Source organism: Lepus europaeus, chromosome 13 (assembly GCF_033115175.1).
Source record: "Lepus europaeus isolate LE1 chromosome 13, mLepTim1.pri, whole genome shotgun sequence".
In the NCBI taxonomy this organism is placed as follows: Eukaryota; Metazoa; Chordata; class Mammalia; order Lagomorpha; family Leporidae; genus Lepus; species Lepus europaeus.
This window is the reverse complement of record NC_084839.1, coordinates 29,689,105-29,706,123: the sequence shown is the minus strand read 5'-3', so window position 1 is coordinate 29,706,123 and position 17,019 is coordinate 29,689,105. Positions and strand designations below refer to the sequence as shown.

At 41.4% G+C, this 17,019-nt stretch overlaps 1 protein-coding gene across 3 annotated transcripts in view; it reads right to left on the bottom strand.

Annotated features, from left to right (window-relative positions):
• The window catches only part of LTBP1 (latent transforming growth factor beta binding protein 1), a 445,454-nt gene that overhangs the window by 52,648 nt on the left and 375,787 nt on the right, over window positions 1–17,019 (bottom strand). For all 3 annotated transcript variants that reach the window (XM_062209234.1, XM_062209235.1, XM_062209236.1), the window contains one exon: window positions 504–629. In XM_062209234.1, coding sequence (XP_062065218.1) covers window positions 504–629 — 126 coding nt within the window. The remainder of the gene's footprint in view (window positions 1–503; window positions 630–17,019) is intronic.

Below are 17,019 nucleotides of genomic sequence, written 5' to 3'. Positions count from 1 at the left end.
TGCCCATGCTGGACTATATTCTGGAACATCTTATGGTATTCAAGACCCCATCCAGTCTGATCTGTCCCAGAACACAGCCTAAAGAAATAAAGCTGCACAATCCAAACTACCACCTTACAGGTGCCCTTCCTGGAAAAGGAGGCTCTTGCCAAGACCCTTCCCTAAATACACCGCCTAAGAACGTGCAATTGGAAGATGCTACACCGCACACCAGACTCTTTCCTGTGCAGGAGGGACTACAGAGTTCTGCACACTCAGCTGAGAGTTTAAACAGATGTCCTTTAAGAAATATATTTAAAGTCACACTTCTCTCTTTCTTAACGTCCCCCACCATTCCAGAAGCCATGGGATATTTTTGCACATCCTCAAATGATAGGGCAACATTAAATCATGATGAAATTCTGCCCAGATTTTTGATTTAACATCTATTGTCAGAGTAACTTTGATTTCTTTTCTTTAGGGACACGTGACACATGTTGGGGAAAGAAAATCTAAAAACTCACCCACACACCCTTGCCCATCCTGTGGGGCTTGAAAGCCCTGATAACAGAGGCAGCGGAAGGAGCCAGCTGTATTGTCACAGAACCCGTGACTGTCACAAATAGTGTTGTTAACACATTCATCAATATCTGTAAAAAAGACATTTAACATCAGGTACAAAACAAACATGGGCTGACAAACACCAGTTATTAGTGATAAACAGAGGCATGCAACACATCCCGATTAGTAGAGGATGATCATGTTGACACAGAACTTTTAAAACATTTTACATAATAATAAAATGTTTTTGATGAAAATGGTTTCATAGCCACAACGTTAGGTTCCATGAGAAAACACCGACTTGTCCTCCGGAAATGTTTTCATACTGAACTGACTACTACAATGGCTGCAGTCAGTATTTCCTAAACGTTTCCAACTCTTTATTTCCAAGAAGAAATTATTCCTACAAGGGGAACACGGACAACACTGTCAGCTCTTTGAGTTGCAGCAAATGCTAAGGACAGTTCTATCAGCAGATCTGTAGATCAGAAGAAGCAACAGTGTGCTCAGCCCTGTCGATAACCTTGACTGAGTGTGCACAACACACCCATCGAGTCAGCAGGGTGGCCAGCCAAGTGTCAGTTATTCACGAGAAGATTCTGGGTCCCCAAATGACAACTACGCTAAGTCCTAAATGCCAGCGCTGCTCCCACTGAGTAGCCAACTTGCAAACACATGCTATTCTCTGTAAATAAACTGACAATGACCCTGTGCCTTCCCCTGCGTCAGTACTAAGTGCTCATAAAAGTGATGTCTCCACTGTAAAGTTACAGTGGACTTTCAGATTGAGTTCTTTATGCTTACAAGTGCTCATTTTCTTCACTCTTCACTCCTAAACATTCTCATTGTGAACTGCCACAGTATACACTTCCACATTCAAGGTTCTCTGATCTTTCTGCCCCTGACCTTAAATCAGTACAGACTTTCAGAGAAACAATTGAGAGAATGTAATGATAACATCCAAAGACACACCAAGAAGACTTTTACTTTGATGTCCAAATAATGATATCAGATAATGAATGATAAATAAAATGACAAGTTAAACTTTGCTTGCCAGAATGTAGTTGAAGGGTAGAATATAATAACAAAATTGAACTTTTCACTTTTAAGTTCTTAAAGCTGAATTAAATTTTCTAAAAGAAAATGGAAATATATCCAGGGATTTTTGTTACTAAGTGCAAGTTTCACTTTTGATCACAAAACATGTTACTATATCAGTTTCTTATTTTTCTGAATTCTCTGATTAGAAAGATATTGTCTTACATGAAAAAATATGCTCAGGATCGCTAGTAATCAGAGAAATGCAAATCAAAACCTCACCTCACCCCAGTTAGCATGGCTCTCATACAGAAATCAACAAACAACAAATGCCAGCAAGGATGTGTGGGAAAAGGTACCCTAATCCATTGTTGGTGGGAATGTAAACTGGTGTAGCCACTGTGGAAGACAGTATGGAGATACCTCAGAAATCTGAATATAGACCTACCATATGACCCAGCCATCTCAGTCCTGGAAATTTACCCAAATGAACAGAAAAAAGCATATGAACGAGTTATCTGTATACTATGTTTATTGCAGCTCAGTTCACAATAGCTAAGATATGGAATCAACCCAGATATCCATCAACTGAAGATTGGATAAAGAAATTACAGTATATGTTCACAATGGAATACTACACAGTGGTAAAAAATGAAATCCTGTCTTTTGCAACAAAATAGATGCAAATGGAAACCATTATACTTAGTGAAATAAGCCAGTCACAAAAAGACCTATACCATATGTTCTCTCTGATCTGTGACAACTAATAGAGTACCTAAAAGGTAATCTATAGGCATGGTATTGACACTTTGAGATGCGACAGTTTTGAACAGCCCTTGTCTCAGCTGTTGAGAAAAATTTTTTTCTCTTCATACTATTTGTTGAACTCTTTTACTTAGTGTAGGGTTAATCTTATGAGTATGAAGTTAACTGAAAATACATCTTTGTAAAAAATAAGAATGGGAATAGGAGAGGGAGGAGGAAAAAGGGTGGGAGTGAGGGCAAGAGGGAAGGTAGGGTGGAAAGAATCACTATGTTCCTAAATTTGTATATATGAAAGGCATGAAGTTTGTATACCTTAAATAATTTTTTTTAAAAAAGAAATTGTCCTATTTCCTTTCAAGTCAGGGTTCCTTCTCCTACACAAATAGCCTCTGCAGCCCATAGTGCCCCGAGAATCCTCCAGCATCTTCAGTTATTCCTCCCTGCCTCCTGGCCTCACCACCTTCCACAATGTTAATTAATATTGCTTGAAAAAGCTTTACACGTGATTATGCTGTTACATGCTGTGCTTTCCCATTCATTCACAGCACTGGAAAATCTCTCAACACAATTGTCTAAATTCACTGCCTTTATTTTTTTAAAACAGTCACCCTTCAGTATACCTGGGGGGTTGGTTACAGGATCTCCATTGGATATCAAAGTCCATGGATGTTTTAGTTCCTCAACTAAGATGGCACAGTATTTGCATATGACCTATATGTATCATTTCATGCACTTTAAATCATCTCTAGATTCCATATGATTCTTAACACAATGTAGATGCTATAGGAATAGCTGTTACACCGTGTTGTTGAGAGAGCAATGACAAGAAAACAAGTCTAGACATGTTCAGGCCAGATGCATTTTTTTTTTCCTGAATGTTCTCTACCCATGGTTGGCTGACTTTATGAATGATGACTGTGCAGCTTATCTGTAAGAAATTAATAGTAGCACTATGAGCAATAATATTAACAACATTAGTATTTTCCTATAACTACTGCAGAGATTATGTGAGTTGACTTTTAATGGGATTTTTGGTGGGATAGTTAAGCCCATGTAATTATAGTTGGTATCTCAAGTCTTCTATATAAATGCTTAAGGAATGTTGTTTTTAAAAAAAATCTACATTAAGCTGGTAGACCAAATATAAGCTAAAATAAAATGAAAAAAAATTAAACAACACAAGTTTAGAATAATTCCTGACAGCTAATGTAGGAAGCATCCAAGATATGTCAGTTACTCCTATTGCTGCTGCTGCTTCTGCTGTTACAGTCCCTCTTCCTTCTTTTTAAAAAGGTTCTTTTTATTTTACATTATTTATTTATTTACTTACTTGAGAGGTAGACAGAGAGAGAGGGAACAAGTCTGAACACAGCCCTATCATCTGATGTTTCACTCCCCAAATGCCCACCATTGCCAAGGCTAGGCCAAAGACAGGAGCCAGGAATTCCATTTGGGTCTCCCACACGGGAAGGAGGGGCACAAATACTTCAGCCATCAGTGCTGCTTTTCTGGGTTCTGCATTCACAGACAGATGCAAGCAGGAGTGGAGCTGGGACTCAAACCCAGGCATTCTCAAACGGGTTGCAGGTGTCTGAACTATTAGGCCAAATGCCTACCTACTTTGTCCTCCATGACCTAGAATCTCACTTCCTAACTCTAACCCACCAAAGCCCCTTTGAGAAAAGAAACCAGTGGCTGACTCCTCATTACATCTGATGATCATTTTCCAGTTAGTCACCCTTGACCTCCCAGTCTGGAGAACTCCCATCCTATGAATTCTCTCTTCCCATGCTCAGGGATAGAATGTTGTTTTTGTTCCACCTTTAACCACTGTGGCTTGCCTGCACCCTTGCACAGCTGGCGAGTGGGTGTCTGCTGAGGCTTAGCCCCCCCCCCCCCCCCGCCTCGGGAGGGCCGCTGCATGCTCAATGCACCCTCTCCACCCTTCCTAGACTCCCCCAAATTCCATGATCCTTGGGATGAATCCCAGAGCTTTCTCCCAAGTACATTTCTTTTTTTTTTTTTTTTTTAATTTTTTACAGGCAGAGTGGACAGAGAGAGAGAGAGAGAGAGAGAGAGAGAGAGAAAGGTCTTCCTTTTTGCCGTTGGTTCACCCTCCAATGGCCGCCACGGCCTGCGTGCTGTGGCCCGCACACCGCGCTGATCCGAAGGCAGGAGCCAGGTGCTTCTCCTGGTCTCCCATGCGGGTGCAGGGCCCAAGCACTTGGGCCATCCTCCACTGCACTCCCGGGCCATAGCAGAGAGCTGGCCTGGAAGAGGGGCAACCAGGACAGAATCCGGTGTGCCGGCGCTGCTAGGCGGAGGATTAGCCTGTTGAGCCACGGCGCCGGCCTGGATGTAGTTTTCAACCAACCTCCCTCCCAGTGTGCACTCCAGTCCTATATCAAGCATCCTAGAGTTCTTCAAAAAGCCATGGCCTCTGATTTCTCACTGATGTGATGCACATTCCTTCCTCTGCTGGAATCCCTACATTGCCCCTCTGCCTCTCATGGCTGTCTTAGAATCTCCTCCTGGCCTTTAAGAATCAGCCCAAGGGCTGCCTCCTTGGTGGTACCTTCCTTGGCTACTCCAAAAGCAGATGCCAGCGCAGGGCCACTCCTCTCTAATCCCAGGGCATTCTGTGCTATTGCTGCATTCATCAGGACTTCTTTTCAAGGTGGGGAACCTTCAACTGAGCCTCGCCAGCTACTTACTTCTCTACTAAAATAAGCGGAGGTACTGCCAAAGAGGAAGGGAATGAAGTCACTAGAAATCTGGTGGCTTGCCAGTCCAGATTTTTTTTTTTTTTTTGGCAGGCAGAGTGGACAGTGAGAGAGAGATAGAGAGAAAGGTCTTCCTTTGCCGTTGGTTCACCCTCCAATGGATGCCGCAGCTGGCACGCTGCGGCTGGCGCACCGTGCTGATCTGATGGCAGGAGCCAGGTGCTTCTCCTGGTCTCCCATGGTGTACAGGGCCCAAGGACTTGGGCCATCCTCCACTGCACTCCCTGGCCACAGCAGAGAGCTGGCCTGGAAGAGGGGCAACGGGGACAGAATCCGGCACCCTGACCGGGACTAGAACCCAGTGTGCCAGCGCCGCAAGATGGAGGATTAGCCTGTTGAGCCACGGCGCCAGCTGCCAGTCCAGATTTTTAAAGGAAACTCTTGTTTTCTTCCAGATTAATCCCATGCAGTAATAGCAGATGATGATCTCTCATTACTGTTCACCAGCATGGGAGCTGAGTAGCTGTGCTGAATGTGAACAAGCCCCAAGATGATTAGGAATTCCTGGGAGTCTTGCAGACTCAGACTGATGGCAACAGTGATTAACCAAGAAAATTTAGATGAGCAATATTTTGGATTTGAATGAACAGGAAGAAATAAAGTAGAAAGCCTGTTGTTAGTCCCCAACTAACAACAGGGATTCTACCAACATTTTATAAAATAAGATTTTATAAACTTTTATAAGCTAATGTTTTATAAACGTGATATAACAAAACTCTCAATAAAAACATGAAAGTTTTCATTTTCAACAATGAGGTGAGGTAATACCTTGACAAAGGGACAATATTTGTTTTACTTTTCTAATGACCTATATAAAAATTATTTTGTTAGAACTTTTGTTGATGACCTGAGATCTGAGTATTTTTCCATTGTTCATCTGGAGAAGTGAAAGGCATCCTGTTTTTGCTAAAGTTGAATTTTGTGTATGAAATTAATTTTTTGAATTATCCAAATATCTGTTTTCTCTTTGGCTGAACAAAGGACAATTCTGTCAGTTTTGCTTAGGGATCTGTATGAGCCATGCAGGATATTATCACACACAATGCCACCTCACAGATGAATGATTGCAGGAGTGACTGTCCAATAATCTCTCAACTGCCAATCCAGATAGTAACTGCTGACTTGTCTTACAAGTGTTTTCTACTTATGTTGCACAAAACATGGGATAAAAATTGATGTTTCAGTGGAACTGATGTCAAGAAAGAATTACACAAAAAATAATAGTGGACCACTGATGAATTCACCCATGACAAGTTACCTAAATGTCAGAAAGAAAAATAGAACCTCGTTCCTCACGGCTGGAACAGCTACTGGCTCACTTTAGAAGTAGCAACGTTGTCAGTGAACAGGCCCATACTTTTCAGGGTCTTAACTACTGAGCTATTTGGTAGCCTGATTTTCTAATCCTTACGCTTTTTATCTAGTGTGTTTTCTCAAAGGGTCAAAGTTTTCCAAAACCCACTGATCATCATCAGGAATCTACCTAAGAGCAGAACTACAACCATGCACATCCAATTTTCAGATAAAGGTACAAGGCCAGAGGCTTGGTGTCATCCTTTGTTTTTTCTGTTTGTTTGTTTTTGTTTATTTCCTTTGTCCTTATTCTGAGAAGGCACGTCTACTTATCAGGCAAAGACTTCCTTGTGCTGCCAGGAAACTAAACAGTTAGATGGTGGGAATGGGAGTGTCATTTCTAGTAGTGGATCATTCACAAGAAAACCTTCACAGTTGCTGCAGAATTGGGAAGAAATGGCCTTTTGGCCAGCAGAACATTTTTAGATGAATCCTATGATTCCTTTAGCCTTGAAGGGAACTCAAGTATTATCCAGAAAACTAAAGCTGAGAGCAGAGAGTGACTTCCCTCAGATGACATGGTCAGTCCCTGGTAGAGAAGGCAAAGCGATGGAGCAAAGTCAAGGAATGATCTTCTGAATCCAGCTGTTGGGCTCTATCCCATATATCCTGTTGCCTCCCACAACAATGGTTATGGAAAGTCAGTTCTGGAAGGTGAATAAAACTAACTGAATTGAGAGCCCCATAAGCTTACTGGAGTATACGCATGAAGATGGAAAACCGTTCCTTCTCAGCTACAACTCCTGACCCATCACTCACTGGCCTGCAGTTTAATCAAGTACTCTTGTCCTTGAACAACACCTTGACATCTCTGTTGTTAAAACCAGAAGTATCAGCCTCACCAGCTTGAAATCTAATGAATGAAGTTTAACACCTTAAATAAAAGGTTTCTGGGTTAAAAAAAGAAAGAAAGAAAGAAAGAAACCTAAGTAGAGAGGTACTTTCGGCACTAAAGAAGATTCTATAAGACACTTGGAAGCAAGCACATAGGCACCGATGGTGTGCCAACTTCAGGAGGCCCCAGGCCCATGTCCAGCATCAAGGCTCTTGGACCTTATCCTAAAGAGGAAATGACCCACTCTTTCCACCCAGATCTTCTTGACCAACTGCAATTGGTTAAAACTTGGCGCCAGAATATTAAGAAAAGAGATCCAAAGAAAAGGGCTTACACTGGAAGAGATGTAGGGTTCCTGCTCAAGGGAAATGCAGCCCTCCCACTCCTTACCAAAAGAAATGGAAGCCAACTAGGACACAGTAAATCCCAGCCCCAAAGTGGGATTGAAAGATGTGAAACCATCTGAATAGCTGCCCAAAGGAATTTTAAATGGCATGGCTGCTGGCCCAAAAGAGATTAAGGTCTCTCTCACAGTATAGGAGGGAAGCCAGCATTACACAGAAGATGAACACAAGGCCTAAAACATAAAATTTAGCCAATAGGAAATTAAAAACTGGATTTGGAGATGGCCCAGGCAATACAATAGGATATTGTGGCAGCTTTTAAAAAAGATCCACTGAGGTTTGGCAACATCGACAAGGCTGGAGAATGTGGGCCTTGTATGTTATGGAAAATAACTTCGTTCTGAAAAATAGGGATGAGCCAGGACACAGCAAAAGCCATGGTCCTCATGTAGAGTCTGAATGCCATGCTGTGGCCTGATAAGGGAGGGCAGGGGAAACCTGGGGACCTTGATGGTCCGAGTCTATCCTGAAAGCTATTTCACATACAAGTTTCTAGCACATAAATTTGAAAAAATGCGGCTGGCCAATGATAGATAATTTTCCCCCTGCCTTGAAATGTACTACTTTGACAGAGTTTTACTTATTCTTTAAAAATTACCCAGATGAGCCTCCCACTTGATTTCTGCAAGAAGCTGTAAGTTTCAGAGAAACTAAACCAAAACTTTACTCTGTTCTTATCAACTCTTTTAAGATTTGAAAGGCAGAGTTACAGATAAAGCATGATCTTCCATCCACTGGTTCACTCCACAAAAGGCCATAAAGGCCAAGGCTGGGCCAGACTGAAGCTAGGAGCTTCTTCTGGATCTCCCACATAGATGCAGAGGCCCAAGTACTTGGACCATCCCCTGCTGCTTTCCCAAGTGCATTAGCAGGGAGCTACATGGGAAGTGGTGCTGCCAGGACTTGAACCAGCATCCACACGGGATGACGGCATTGCAGGCGGAGACTTTATTAGCTATTCCACATTGCCAGCCTCTAGGTGTTTCGAAATGTTCATGGCACATGGAATTAAAAGTTTACTTGGTGCAAAATTTTTTTGAGGAGCTGGTGCAGTGGTGTAGTAGGTTAAGTCTCTGCCTGCAGCACCAGCATCCCATATGGGCACTGGATCGAGTACTGGCCGCTCTACTTCCAATCTGGCTCCCTGCTAATGGCCTGGAAAAGCAGTGGAAGACAGTCCAGGTGTTTGGGCCCCTGTATCCACATGGGGAAGACCCAGAATAAGCTCCTGGCTCCTGTCTTTGGCCTGGCCATTGCAGCCATTTGGGGAGATAACCAACAGATGGAAGATTTCCCTCTCTCTTTCCCTCTGTCTGTAACTCTGCCTCTCAAATGAATAAATAGATCTTTAAAAAAATTTTTTTGAGGCCGGCGCCGTGGCTTAACAGGCTAATCCTCCGCCTTGCAGCGCTGGCACACCGGGTTCTAGTCCCGGTTGGAGCGCCGGATTCTGTCCCGGTTGCCCCTCTTCCAGGCCAGCTCTCTGCTATGGCCTGGGAGCACAGTGGAGGATGGCCCAAGTGCTTGGGCCCTGTACCCCATGGGAGACCAGGAGAAGCACCTGGCTCCTGGCTTAGGATCAGCGAGATGCACCAGCCACGGCAGCCATTGGAGGGTGAACCAACGGCAAAAAGGAAGACCTTTCTCTCTGTCTCTCTGTCTCTCTCTCTCACTGTCCACGCTGCCTGTCAAAAAAAAAAAAAAAAATTTTTTTTTTGAACTCCACGCATTCAAGGTATCTTCAAAACTGTCATGAAAAATATTATGAATAAACTACATGTATTTCAATTTTTTTGCACTCAAAACATCTTTTCCTTCAGTTTAATTTTCCATGAACTTTTTGAAGTACCCTTGTACATTCCCCATTCATAAAGAAATACTTTTGAAAACCAACCTAAAAATAAATCATATCATTCTAATTATTTTATCCAAAAACACAGGAGTCATCCTTGATTACCTCCGTACCTTCTGTCAACACACCCATCTAAATTCAGTCCTTGGTTATATCTCCAGTTTCTCCCTCCTTTCCAACCTGATTCAGGGCCTCACTACCGCTCACCCAGCTTCCTTCAATGGCCTACCTGGTGTGCTTTCTGCCTCTCACCATGACAAGTCATCTCTCCTAATGACCGAATGATGTATCTACTGAAATAACCGAATCGAGTAACCATCTGCTTAATCCTCTTCAGTTTCTCTCCACAGACAACTGTATAGAGGCTCTGCCACAAGCCCTCTGACTCTGTTCCCACTTTCCCCAGGGGTCCCACTGCCCTAACATCTTCTACTTTCCCTGTCTGGTGAATCATTCCAGCAGGATCAAAATCCCCTGGCATTTCCCATAAAAACAAAACAAAACAAAACACAAAGCCTCCTTTCAACCAGAATATTTCTTATTCCCCTTTAACAGGCAAAGCTCTTAACTTTGGTTCACTCCATCGTTTCTGTCATTCTTGTGTGACTCCTGTGCACAAGAATCCACGGAAATGGGGCTCACCACTTTGTAAAACCCAAAGATCTCCTCTTAGCTGTGTTCTTACCAGAACTCTCAGGAGCACTCAGTGCAGCTGAATACCTTCTTGTTGAAGCACCATCTTCCCAATTTTGTGATTCTACATGCTCTTGGGTTCCTTCTCACCCCATGGACCACTCGTACAGTCTTCCCTTTACTGGATCCCTAGATGTTGAAGTTTCTCACAGATTAGTCCTAGGACCTGTTTTCTTCTCTTTCTATGATCTTACTTGGAAGCTTTATTCCTGCCAACGGTTCCAAAATACCATCTATGTCTGATAATTCCTGCTCTGTATCTCCAGTCTAGACTTACTGAACACTAGACCGCCGTTGATTCAATTGTCTGCCTGACACTTTCACATGGATATTTCATAGGCTACTCTAATTTAATATACTCTACACTCTTGATATTTAAAAATAACTGCTTCATTTTTCACCACATTAGCAAATAGTGTACCCAGTTCTCAACTTGCAAAAGCCACAATCTATGATCCGCCCTTAATACTCCTTCCAATACATGCTCCATATCTAATCCAATACTACATTCTAATCCAATACCAGTTCTCTCTCCAAAACATATGAGTCATCCCTTTCACTCCATCACACCGCCAACACCCTAGCCTGAGTGACCAAAATGTCTGACCTGAACTACTGCGATATTTTCCTAGGAGACACTCTGACTTTTCTTTTGCCCCTTTAAACCCACTTTCAAACAGCATCCTGGATGGTATATATGTTAATAATGTAAGTTACAGGCCGGCGCCGTGGCTTAACAGGCTAATCCTCCACCTTGCGGCACCGGCACACCGGGTTCTAGTCCCGGTTGGGGCGCCGGACTCTATCCCGGTTGCCCCTCTTCCAGGCCAGCTCTCTGCTATGGCCCGGGAAGGCAGTGGAGGATGGCCCAAGTGCTTGGGCCCTGCACCCGCAAGGGAGACCAGGAGAAGCACCTGGCTCCTGGCTTCGGATCAGCGAGATACACCGTCCGTAGCGGCCGTTGGAGGGTGAACCAACGGCAAAAAGGAAGATCTTTCTCTCTGTCTCTCTCTCTCACTATCCACTCTGCCTGTCAAAAAAAAAAAAAATGTAAGTTACAGGGATGAACCTACAGAACATTATGGTACATGAAATAATGCACAGAAAGACAAATACCACATGATCTCACTCTTATATGGAATCTAGAAAAACTGATCTCCTAGAAGTAGACAGTACAACGGTGAATATCGGAGGCTTAGCTGGCTGGGGACGGGGAGGGGACAAGAAATGGGAAGATGTTGGTCAAAGGATATAGAACTACCAATAGAAAGAACAATTCAGAATTCCAGAATCTGCAATGTATAGAGACAGAAAGTAGAACAGTGATTGTTTGGAGCTTAAGGTTGGCAGGGAGGGAAAAGTGAATGACTACGAATGGCTACCGAGTTTCTTTCTTGAGTGATGAAAATGTTCTAAAATTGTACAACTGCAAACAAACTAAAAACTACTCATTTTTTAAAATTTTAGATGGTTAAATTGTATGCTATGTTAGTTATATCTCAATAAAGTTATCTTTGAATATCTGTAAATTATTGAAGTAAATCCAATCCAAGACTTCCCTATCCCATTTAAAGGAACATAATTATTTTATATATCACTAAGAAAGAAAAACATACTTTGCAAATTAAATAATTTCACAGTTGTTTGTTAACTGCCTTAACTGTAAGAAGCATCCCAATGTTAAAGTATGGAAGCAAAATACATCTTGGAAATTAAGTGTAGACTATATACCATTCTGATTCTACTTTATCAGTCTGCTTTAATTACACTTGGAATAAACCCACACTCCTTACTGTAATATGTACCCTGTAAGGGGTACATATTCTAATCTGGCCTTCCTGCTCCATCCTTATTGTGCCAGTTCCTCTCTAGGCACCAGGCAGGGTCTTTTGCCCTTCTCTTAACGCACCAAGGACTTGTCTGTCTCAGAGCCTTTGCACTTGCTGCAACTCCACCTGGGGATGCCCCACTCCACCTGTCATCTCCCACTCTCCCAGTGTAAGCTCATTCTTCACAGTCCAGCTCTAATGCCATTCTGCAGAGAGATCCTCCAGCTGACACAAAGCCTTCCCCTTCCTTCCTCTCAGGGGCCCCCTTTTTCCCTTCACAGCAGTGTGATGGTTTGTGGCCGTACGCTTTGTGGAAAGGTTATTTATTGACATCTGTCTCCTGCCTAAGCAGCGCCTGGATGGTAGAAAGCATGTCGGTTCCACTATCACTGCAGTGCATAGTCCACAACAGAGCATGGCACAGAAGTGTGCAGGGAATACTTGTTCAGTGCAGGCAAGCCCTTCACAATGTAGCCTTTGCCTCCCTCTTCAGCTATACTTCACGTATTACTATGTCCTTTTTCACATATTCAACCAAAACTAATTGACTTACAGGGTACCTAGTTCTGTGCAACATTTCATGTTTTCAAATCTTTGCCTATGGCATTTTTTTTCTACCAGGAACACTACCTCCTACAGTTTTCACATCACATTCTCAATCCATTTAACTTTCTTCTGCCTTCCTAGCTCTTGAAGGCTCACCTGGGGCCTCCTGGAGTCATTTTGGACTCTTGAAAAACATGTTTACTCACACATTGTCTTCCTACCCCTCACTGAACTTTTACGAAGATCCTAAAATGCTGGAACATCACATTATCACCAAAACCCATGGCTAGGCACTAACAGACACTGTACTGGAGAAAGCCATGGGGCTGGGCTAGAGAAGCAACTGGTGGTCATGGCATCTCCGGTTTCACCCAAAATCCATCGTATTGGGGATTTAGAAAGCAGGATTCCCAGTGTAGGAATCTGTATTAGATATGATCAGAGGCCGACTTGGAAAGCTCTTCTAGAATGACAAGAGCAAAATGATGGGTAGGGATATGTTTCATTTTGTATCTCAGATGTATGAAAAAGTTAAGTATAAAAATATCAAAGATATTGTAAGAAATACAGAAGAATATACAATTGGTCACAAAATATGGAAAACTTCTAAAAAGTAAAAGAAAAGTATTATCAAATGAAAAGATATATTAAAGAATGCGAAAATATAGGTCAATCACCTATAATATGAAAATCTGAAATTCAAAGTGCTCCAAAATCTGAAATTTGAGCACCAACATAATGTAATGATTATGAAAGCTGAATGTATAAAACTTTGTTTCTTGTGCAAAATCATTCAAAATGCTGTATAAAATCACCTTTAGGCCGGCGCCGTGGCTCAACAGGCTAATCCTCCGCCTTGCGGCACCGGCACACCGGGTTCTAGTCCCGGTCGGGGCACCGATCCTGTCCCGGTTGCCCCTCTTCCAGGCCAGCTCTCTGCTGTGGCCAGGGAGTGCAGTGGAGGATGGCCCAAGTGTTTGGGCTCTGCACCCCATGGGAGACCAGGAGAAGCACCTGGCTCCTGCCATCGGAACAGCGTGGTGCGCCGGCCGCAGCGTGCTACCGCGGCGGCCATAAGAGGGTGAACCAACAGCAAAGGAAGACCTTTCTCTCTGTCTCTCTCTCTCTCTCACTGTCCACTCTGCCTGTCAAAAATAAAAAAAATAAAAAAAATAAAAAAGAGAAAAAAAAATCACCTTTAGGCCATGTATGTAAAGTGTAATCAAAACAAATGAACTTTGTATTTAGACTTGGGTCCTACAACAAAATAATATGTATATGTAAATATTCCAAAAGCTGAAACACTTTTGATCTCAAGCATTTCAGATAAGAGATACTCAATTTGTATTTGCAGAATACTGATAAATGATTAGTAACATTAACATTCATATATTGGATAGAAAATATTAAAACGCCACTTTAGGCAAAAACTATTTCACAGACAGACACAAAAGTACTGAACATTATTAACAATAAATGCAAGTTAACATGAGATATTGCTTTTTCCTTATCAAATTTGCAGAGAAAAAAATATGAGCTCATGTTTATTTTTAGACAGGATGCTAGAAGGTAGGAAGGCTCCTATGGTGTTGGTGGAACAAGAAATTGAGAGAACCCTTCTGGAAAACAAAGAGGTCATGGATATCTAAGTACTATCAAAGGGCTCATAACCTTTGATATTGTTAGTAGCTTCTTAAAATCTAGTATAGAAATCCAGCAAAATGGATGCAACTGGAAACCATTATGCTTAGTGAAATAAGCCAGTCCCAAAAAGACAAAACTCATATGTTTTCTCTTATATGTAGTAGTTAATATATAATACAAAAAATGTATAGGAATGAAACAGAACTCATGATTTGATTGTTGTTTTAGCCCTTGTTTATACTCCAATGGAACTGTGGTCTTTATATTTTTACTTACTGAATATTATGGTTAGTGGTGCATTAAGCCTATAGTTATAGAGTGGACTGAAATTACATTTTTGCAAAAATTTTTAAAAAAAGGAAGAAAGGAGAAGGATCGAGGGAGGGAGGGAAGTATGATTATCTTATTAGAATTGTTACCTATGAAATATATGAAATCTATTCTCTTTATATTAATTTAAAAAATTTAAAAATATAGGGACATAATCACTAATGAAAATAAATAGGAACATCAAGGAAACACACACACACATATGAAACAATTAGAAGCACACATTTAAAAATGAATGCTACAATTGATACACAGAAACTAGCCAGGTAGGTTAGGAATAAATGGGCTGGGAGATTTTCCCACAACTTCTGTCTCTGCAGCCCCGCACTGCAACTCCATTCTCTTGTGTATCAGTCCAGTGAGCCGCCTTTCCCACGACGCACCTGCATCTCATCCAGGACTAGGAATGAGGAGACGCCACGATGGCTACGTGGAAGTTAAATTCCACCTGAAGGCACCACGACACCCCCAGAAAACTCACACACACTAAGCTCTGCCCAAACTCCACCCCATTTATTTACATATTCAATTAGAAGACCATCGCCTACCCCATAAAGGGAAGAGCTGCTGCTTATGTCCACACTCGGGCATGAATGTATTCTCTCTTTAAATAAATCTTGCTGTCAGTTTTGCACTGTATTTATGTCTTTTCTTTGGATTCTTAGAATAAGAACTGGGAAATATATTTCCACACCAAAATAGTATGACGGAAGGATGTAGTCATTTCAAGGGGTGTAAATATTAGAAAAATTTAAAGACTACAATGCTAAGTGGAAAGGTAAAGATAAAAATGATGCTATTTTATTACAAAAGTAAACACCAAAGCATTATTTTAAAAGTGCCAAATGTTTTCATTAGTTATCACTGGTTAGTGGATCAATGACTGATTTTTTTCTTTGTATTTCTCAGCGCTTGAATTTTCAAGAATGAACTCTTAAAGCCAGAAAAACTACTGAAATAAAAATAATGAAATGAATATTTTAGGATAAGCTCCATCTTTGAGCAGTAAATATTTCAGCAAATGTAAGCTGCACAGGAAAACACAGAAAGGATATTCAAAAATTTTTAAAATATACTAAAAATATGTAACATTCCATTTCTTCTAATTTAACAATAATCGATTTAAAATAAAGTGTTCTGCTTGGAATGATAAAAATTATGTAAGAGAAAAAATGCTACTGATGATTATTATTAATAGCACACACATGCTTAAGTTAGGAGATGATAGCAGCGATCTGTGATTATAAACAAGTAAACACAAACCCAAATTCCTAAAATAAAAACAAAAATGCCACATAACATCTTTAAAATGCTTTTAAATTTAGTCAAGTTTTCATGACTATCAAGCCGTATTTATTTAGCTTACAAAGCCTGGAGCCTGCCCAAAAGTAAAATCTTCTGAATATTAATTCAGAGAGCCTATTGAATAAAAAATAAACTTTGAATAACTGCTTTTTCAACTACAACTGGTAACTTGTCAGTTGTAAATGTTTTCCATTTTAAAATGGACTATTCCACTGTATATAGGTAACTATTATATACAATTTCATCTTTTATCACATGATAGTCAATCTTGGTTGAGTGTTTCTGATTCTAAACTTTCAGTGTATTTTATTTCCTTTCATATGCTGTTCAGTTAAAAATCATAAGGAAAATTATGGGGGATGCTATAATAAAAACATCTGAAGGTATCCAATGAAATGAGGCAGAAATGAAAAGGAACAAAACATGAGACAAACAGAAAGAGTTAGGTATACAAGTCTGAACCCCAAACCACTAGTAATTATCTAAGTGTATTTACATCAAAAAGTGTCGGTGTGGGTTAGGAAAAAACCATATGCTGCTCACAGAAGACCTTTCAGTGTAAGGACACAGAAAGGCGGGGAAGGGGAAAGTAGGCACATACAGCCACACTGATAAAAGGACAACAGCAAGAGGCAGCCATGGGATTAAAAAGGGTATTTCAAAAGGATAAAAATGCCAATCCATCAGGAAAATACAGTTCTATATTTGATTCTACTGTCAGAATATATATAAAATAAAAAGCAAATTGAAATAAAATGGGGATTTTCACAGTAACAGGAGATTACAAAATACTCCTTTTACTAACAGACAATACACTGAGAAAATAATCAGTGTCAATACATGTGATTTGAAAAACAACTAATGGGGCTGGCGCCGTGGCTCACTTGGTTAATCCTCCACCTGCAGGGCCGACATCCCATATGGGCACTGGGTTCTAGTCCCAGCTGCCCCTCTTACAGTCCAGCTCTCTTATGTGGCCCGGGAGGGCAGTGGAGGATGGCCCAAGTGCTTGGGCTCCTGCACCTGCATGGGAGACCAGGAAGAAGCACCTGGCTCTTGTCTTTGGATCGGTGCAGTGCCGGCCGTGGTGGCCATTTGGGGA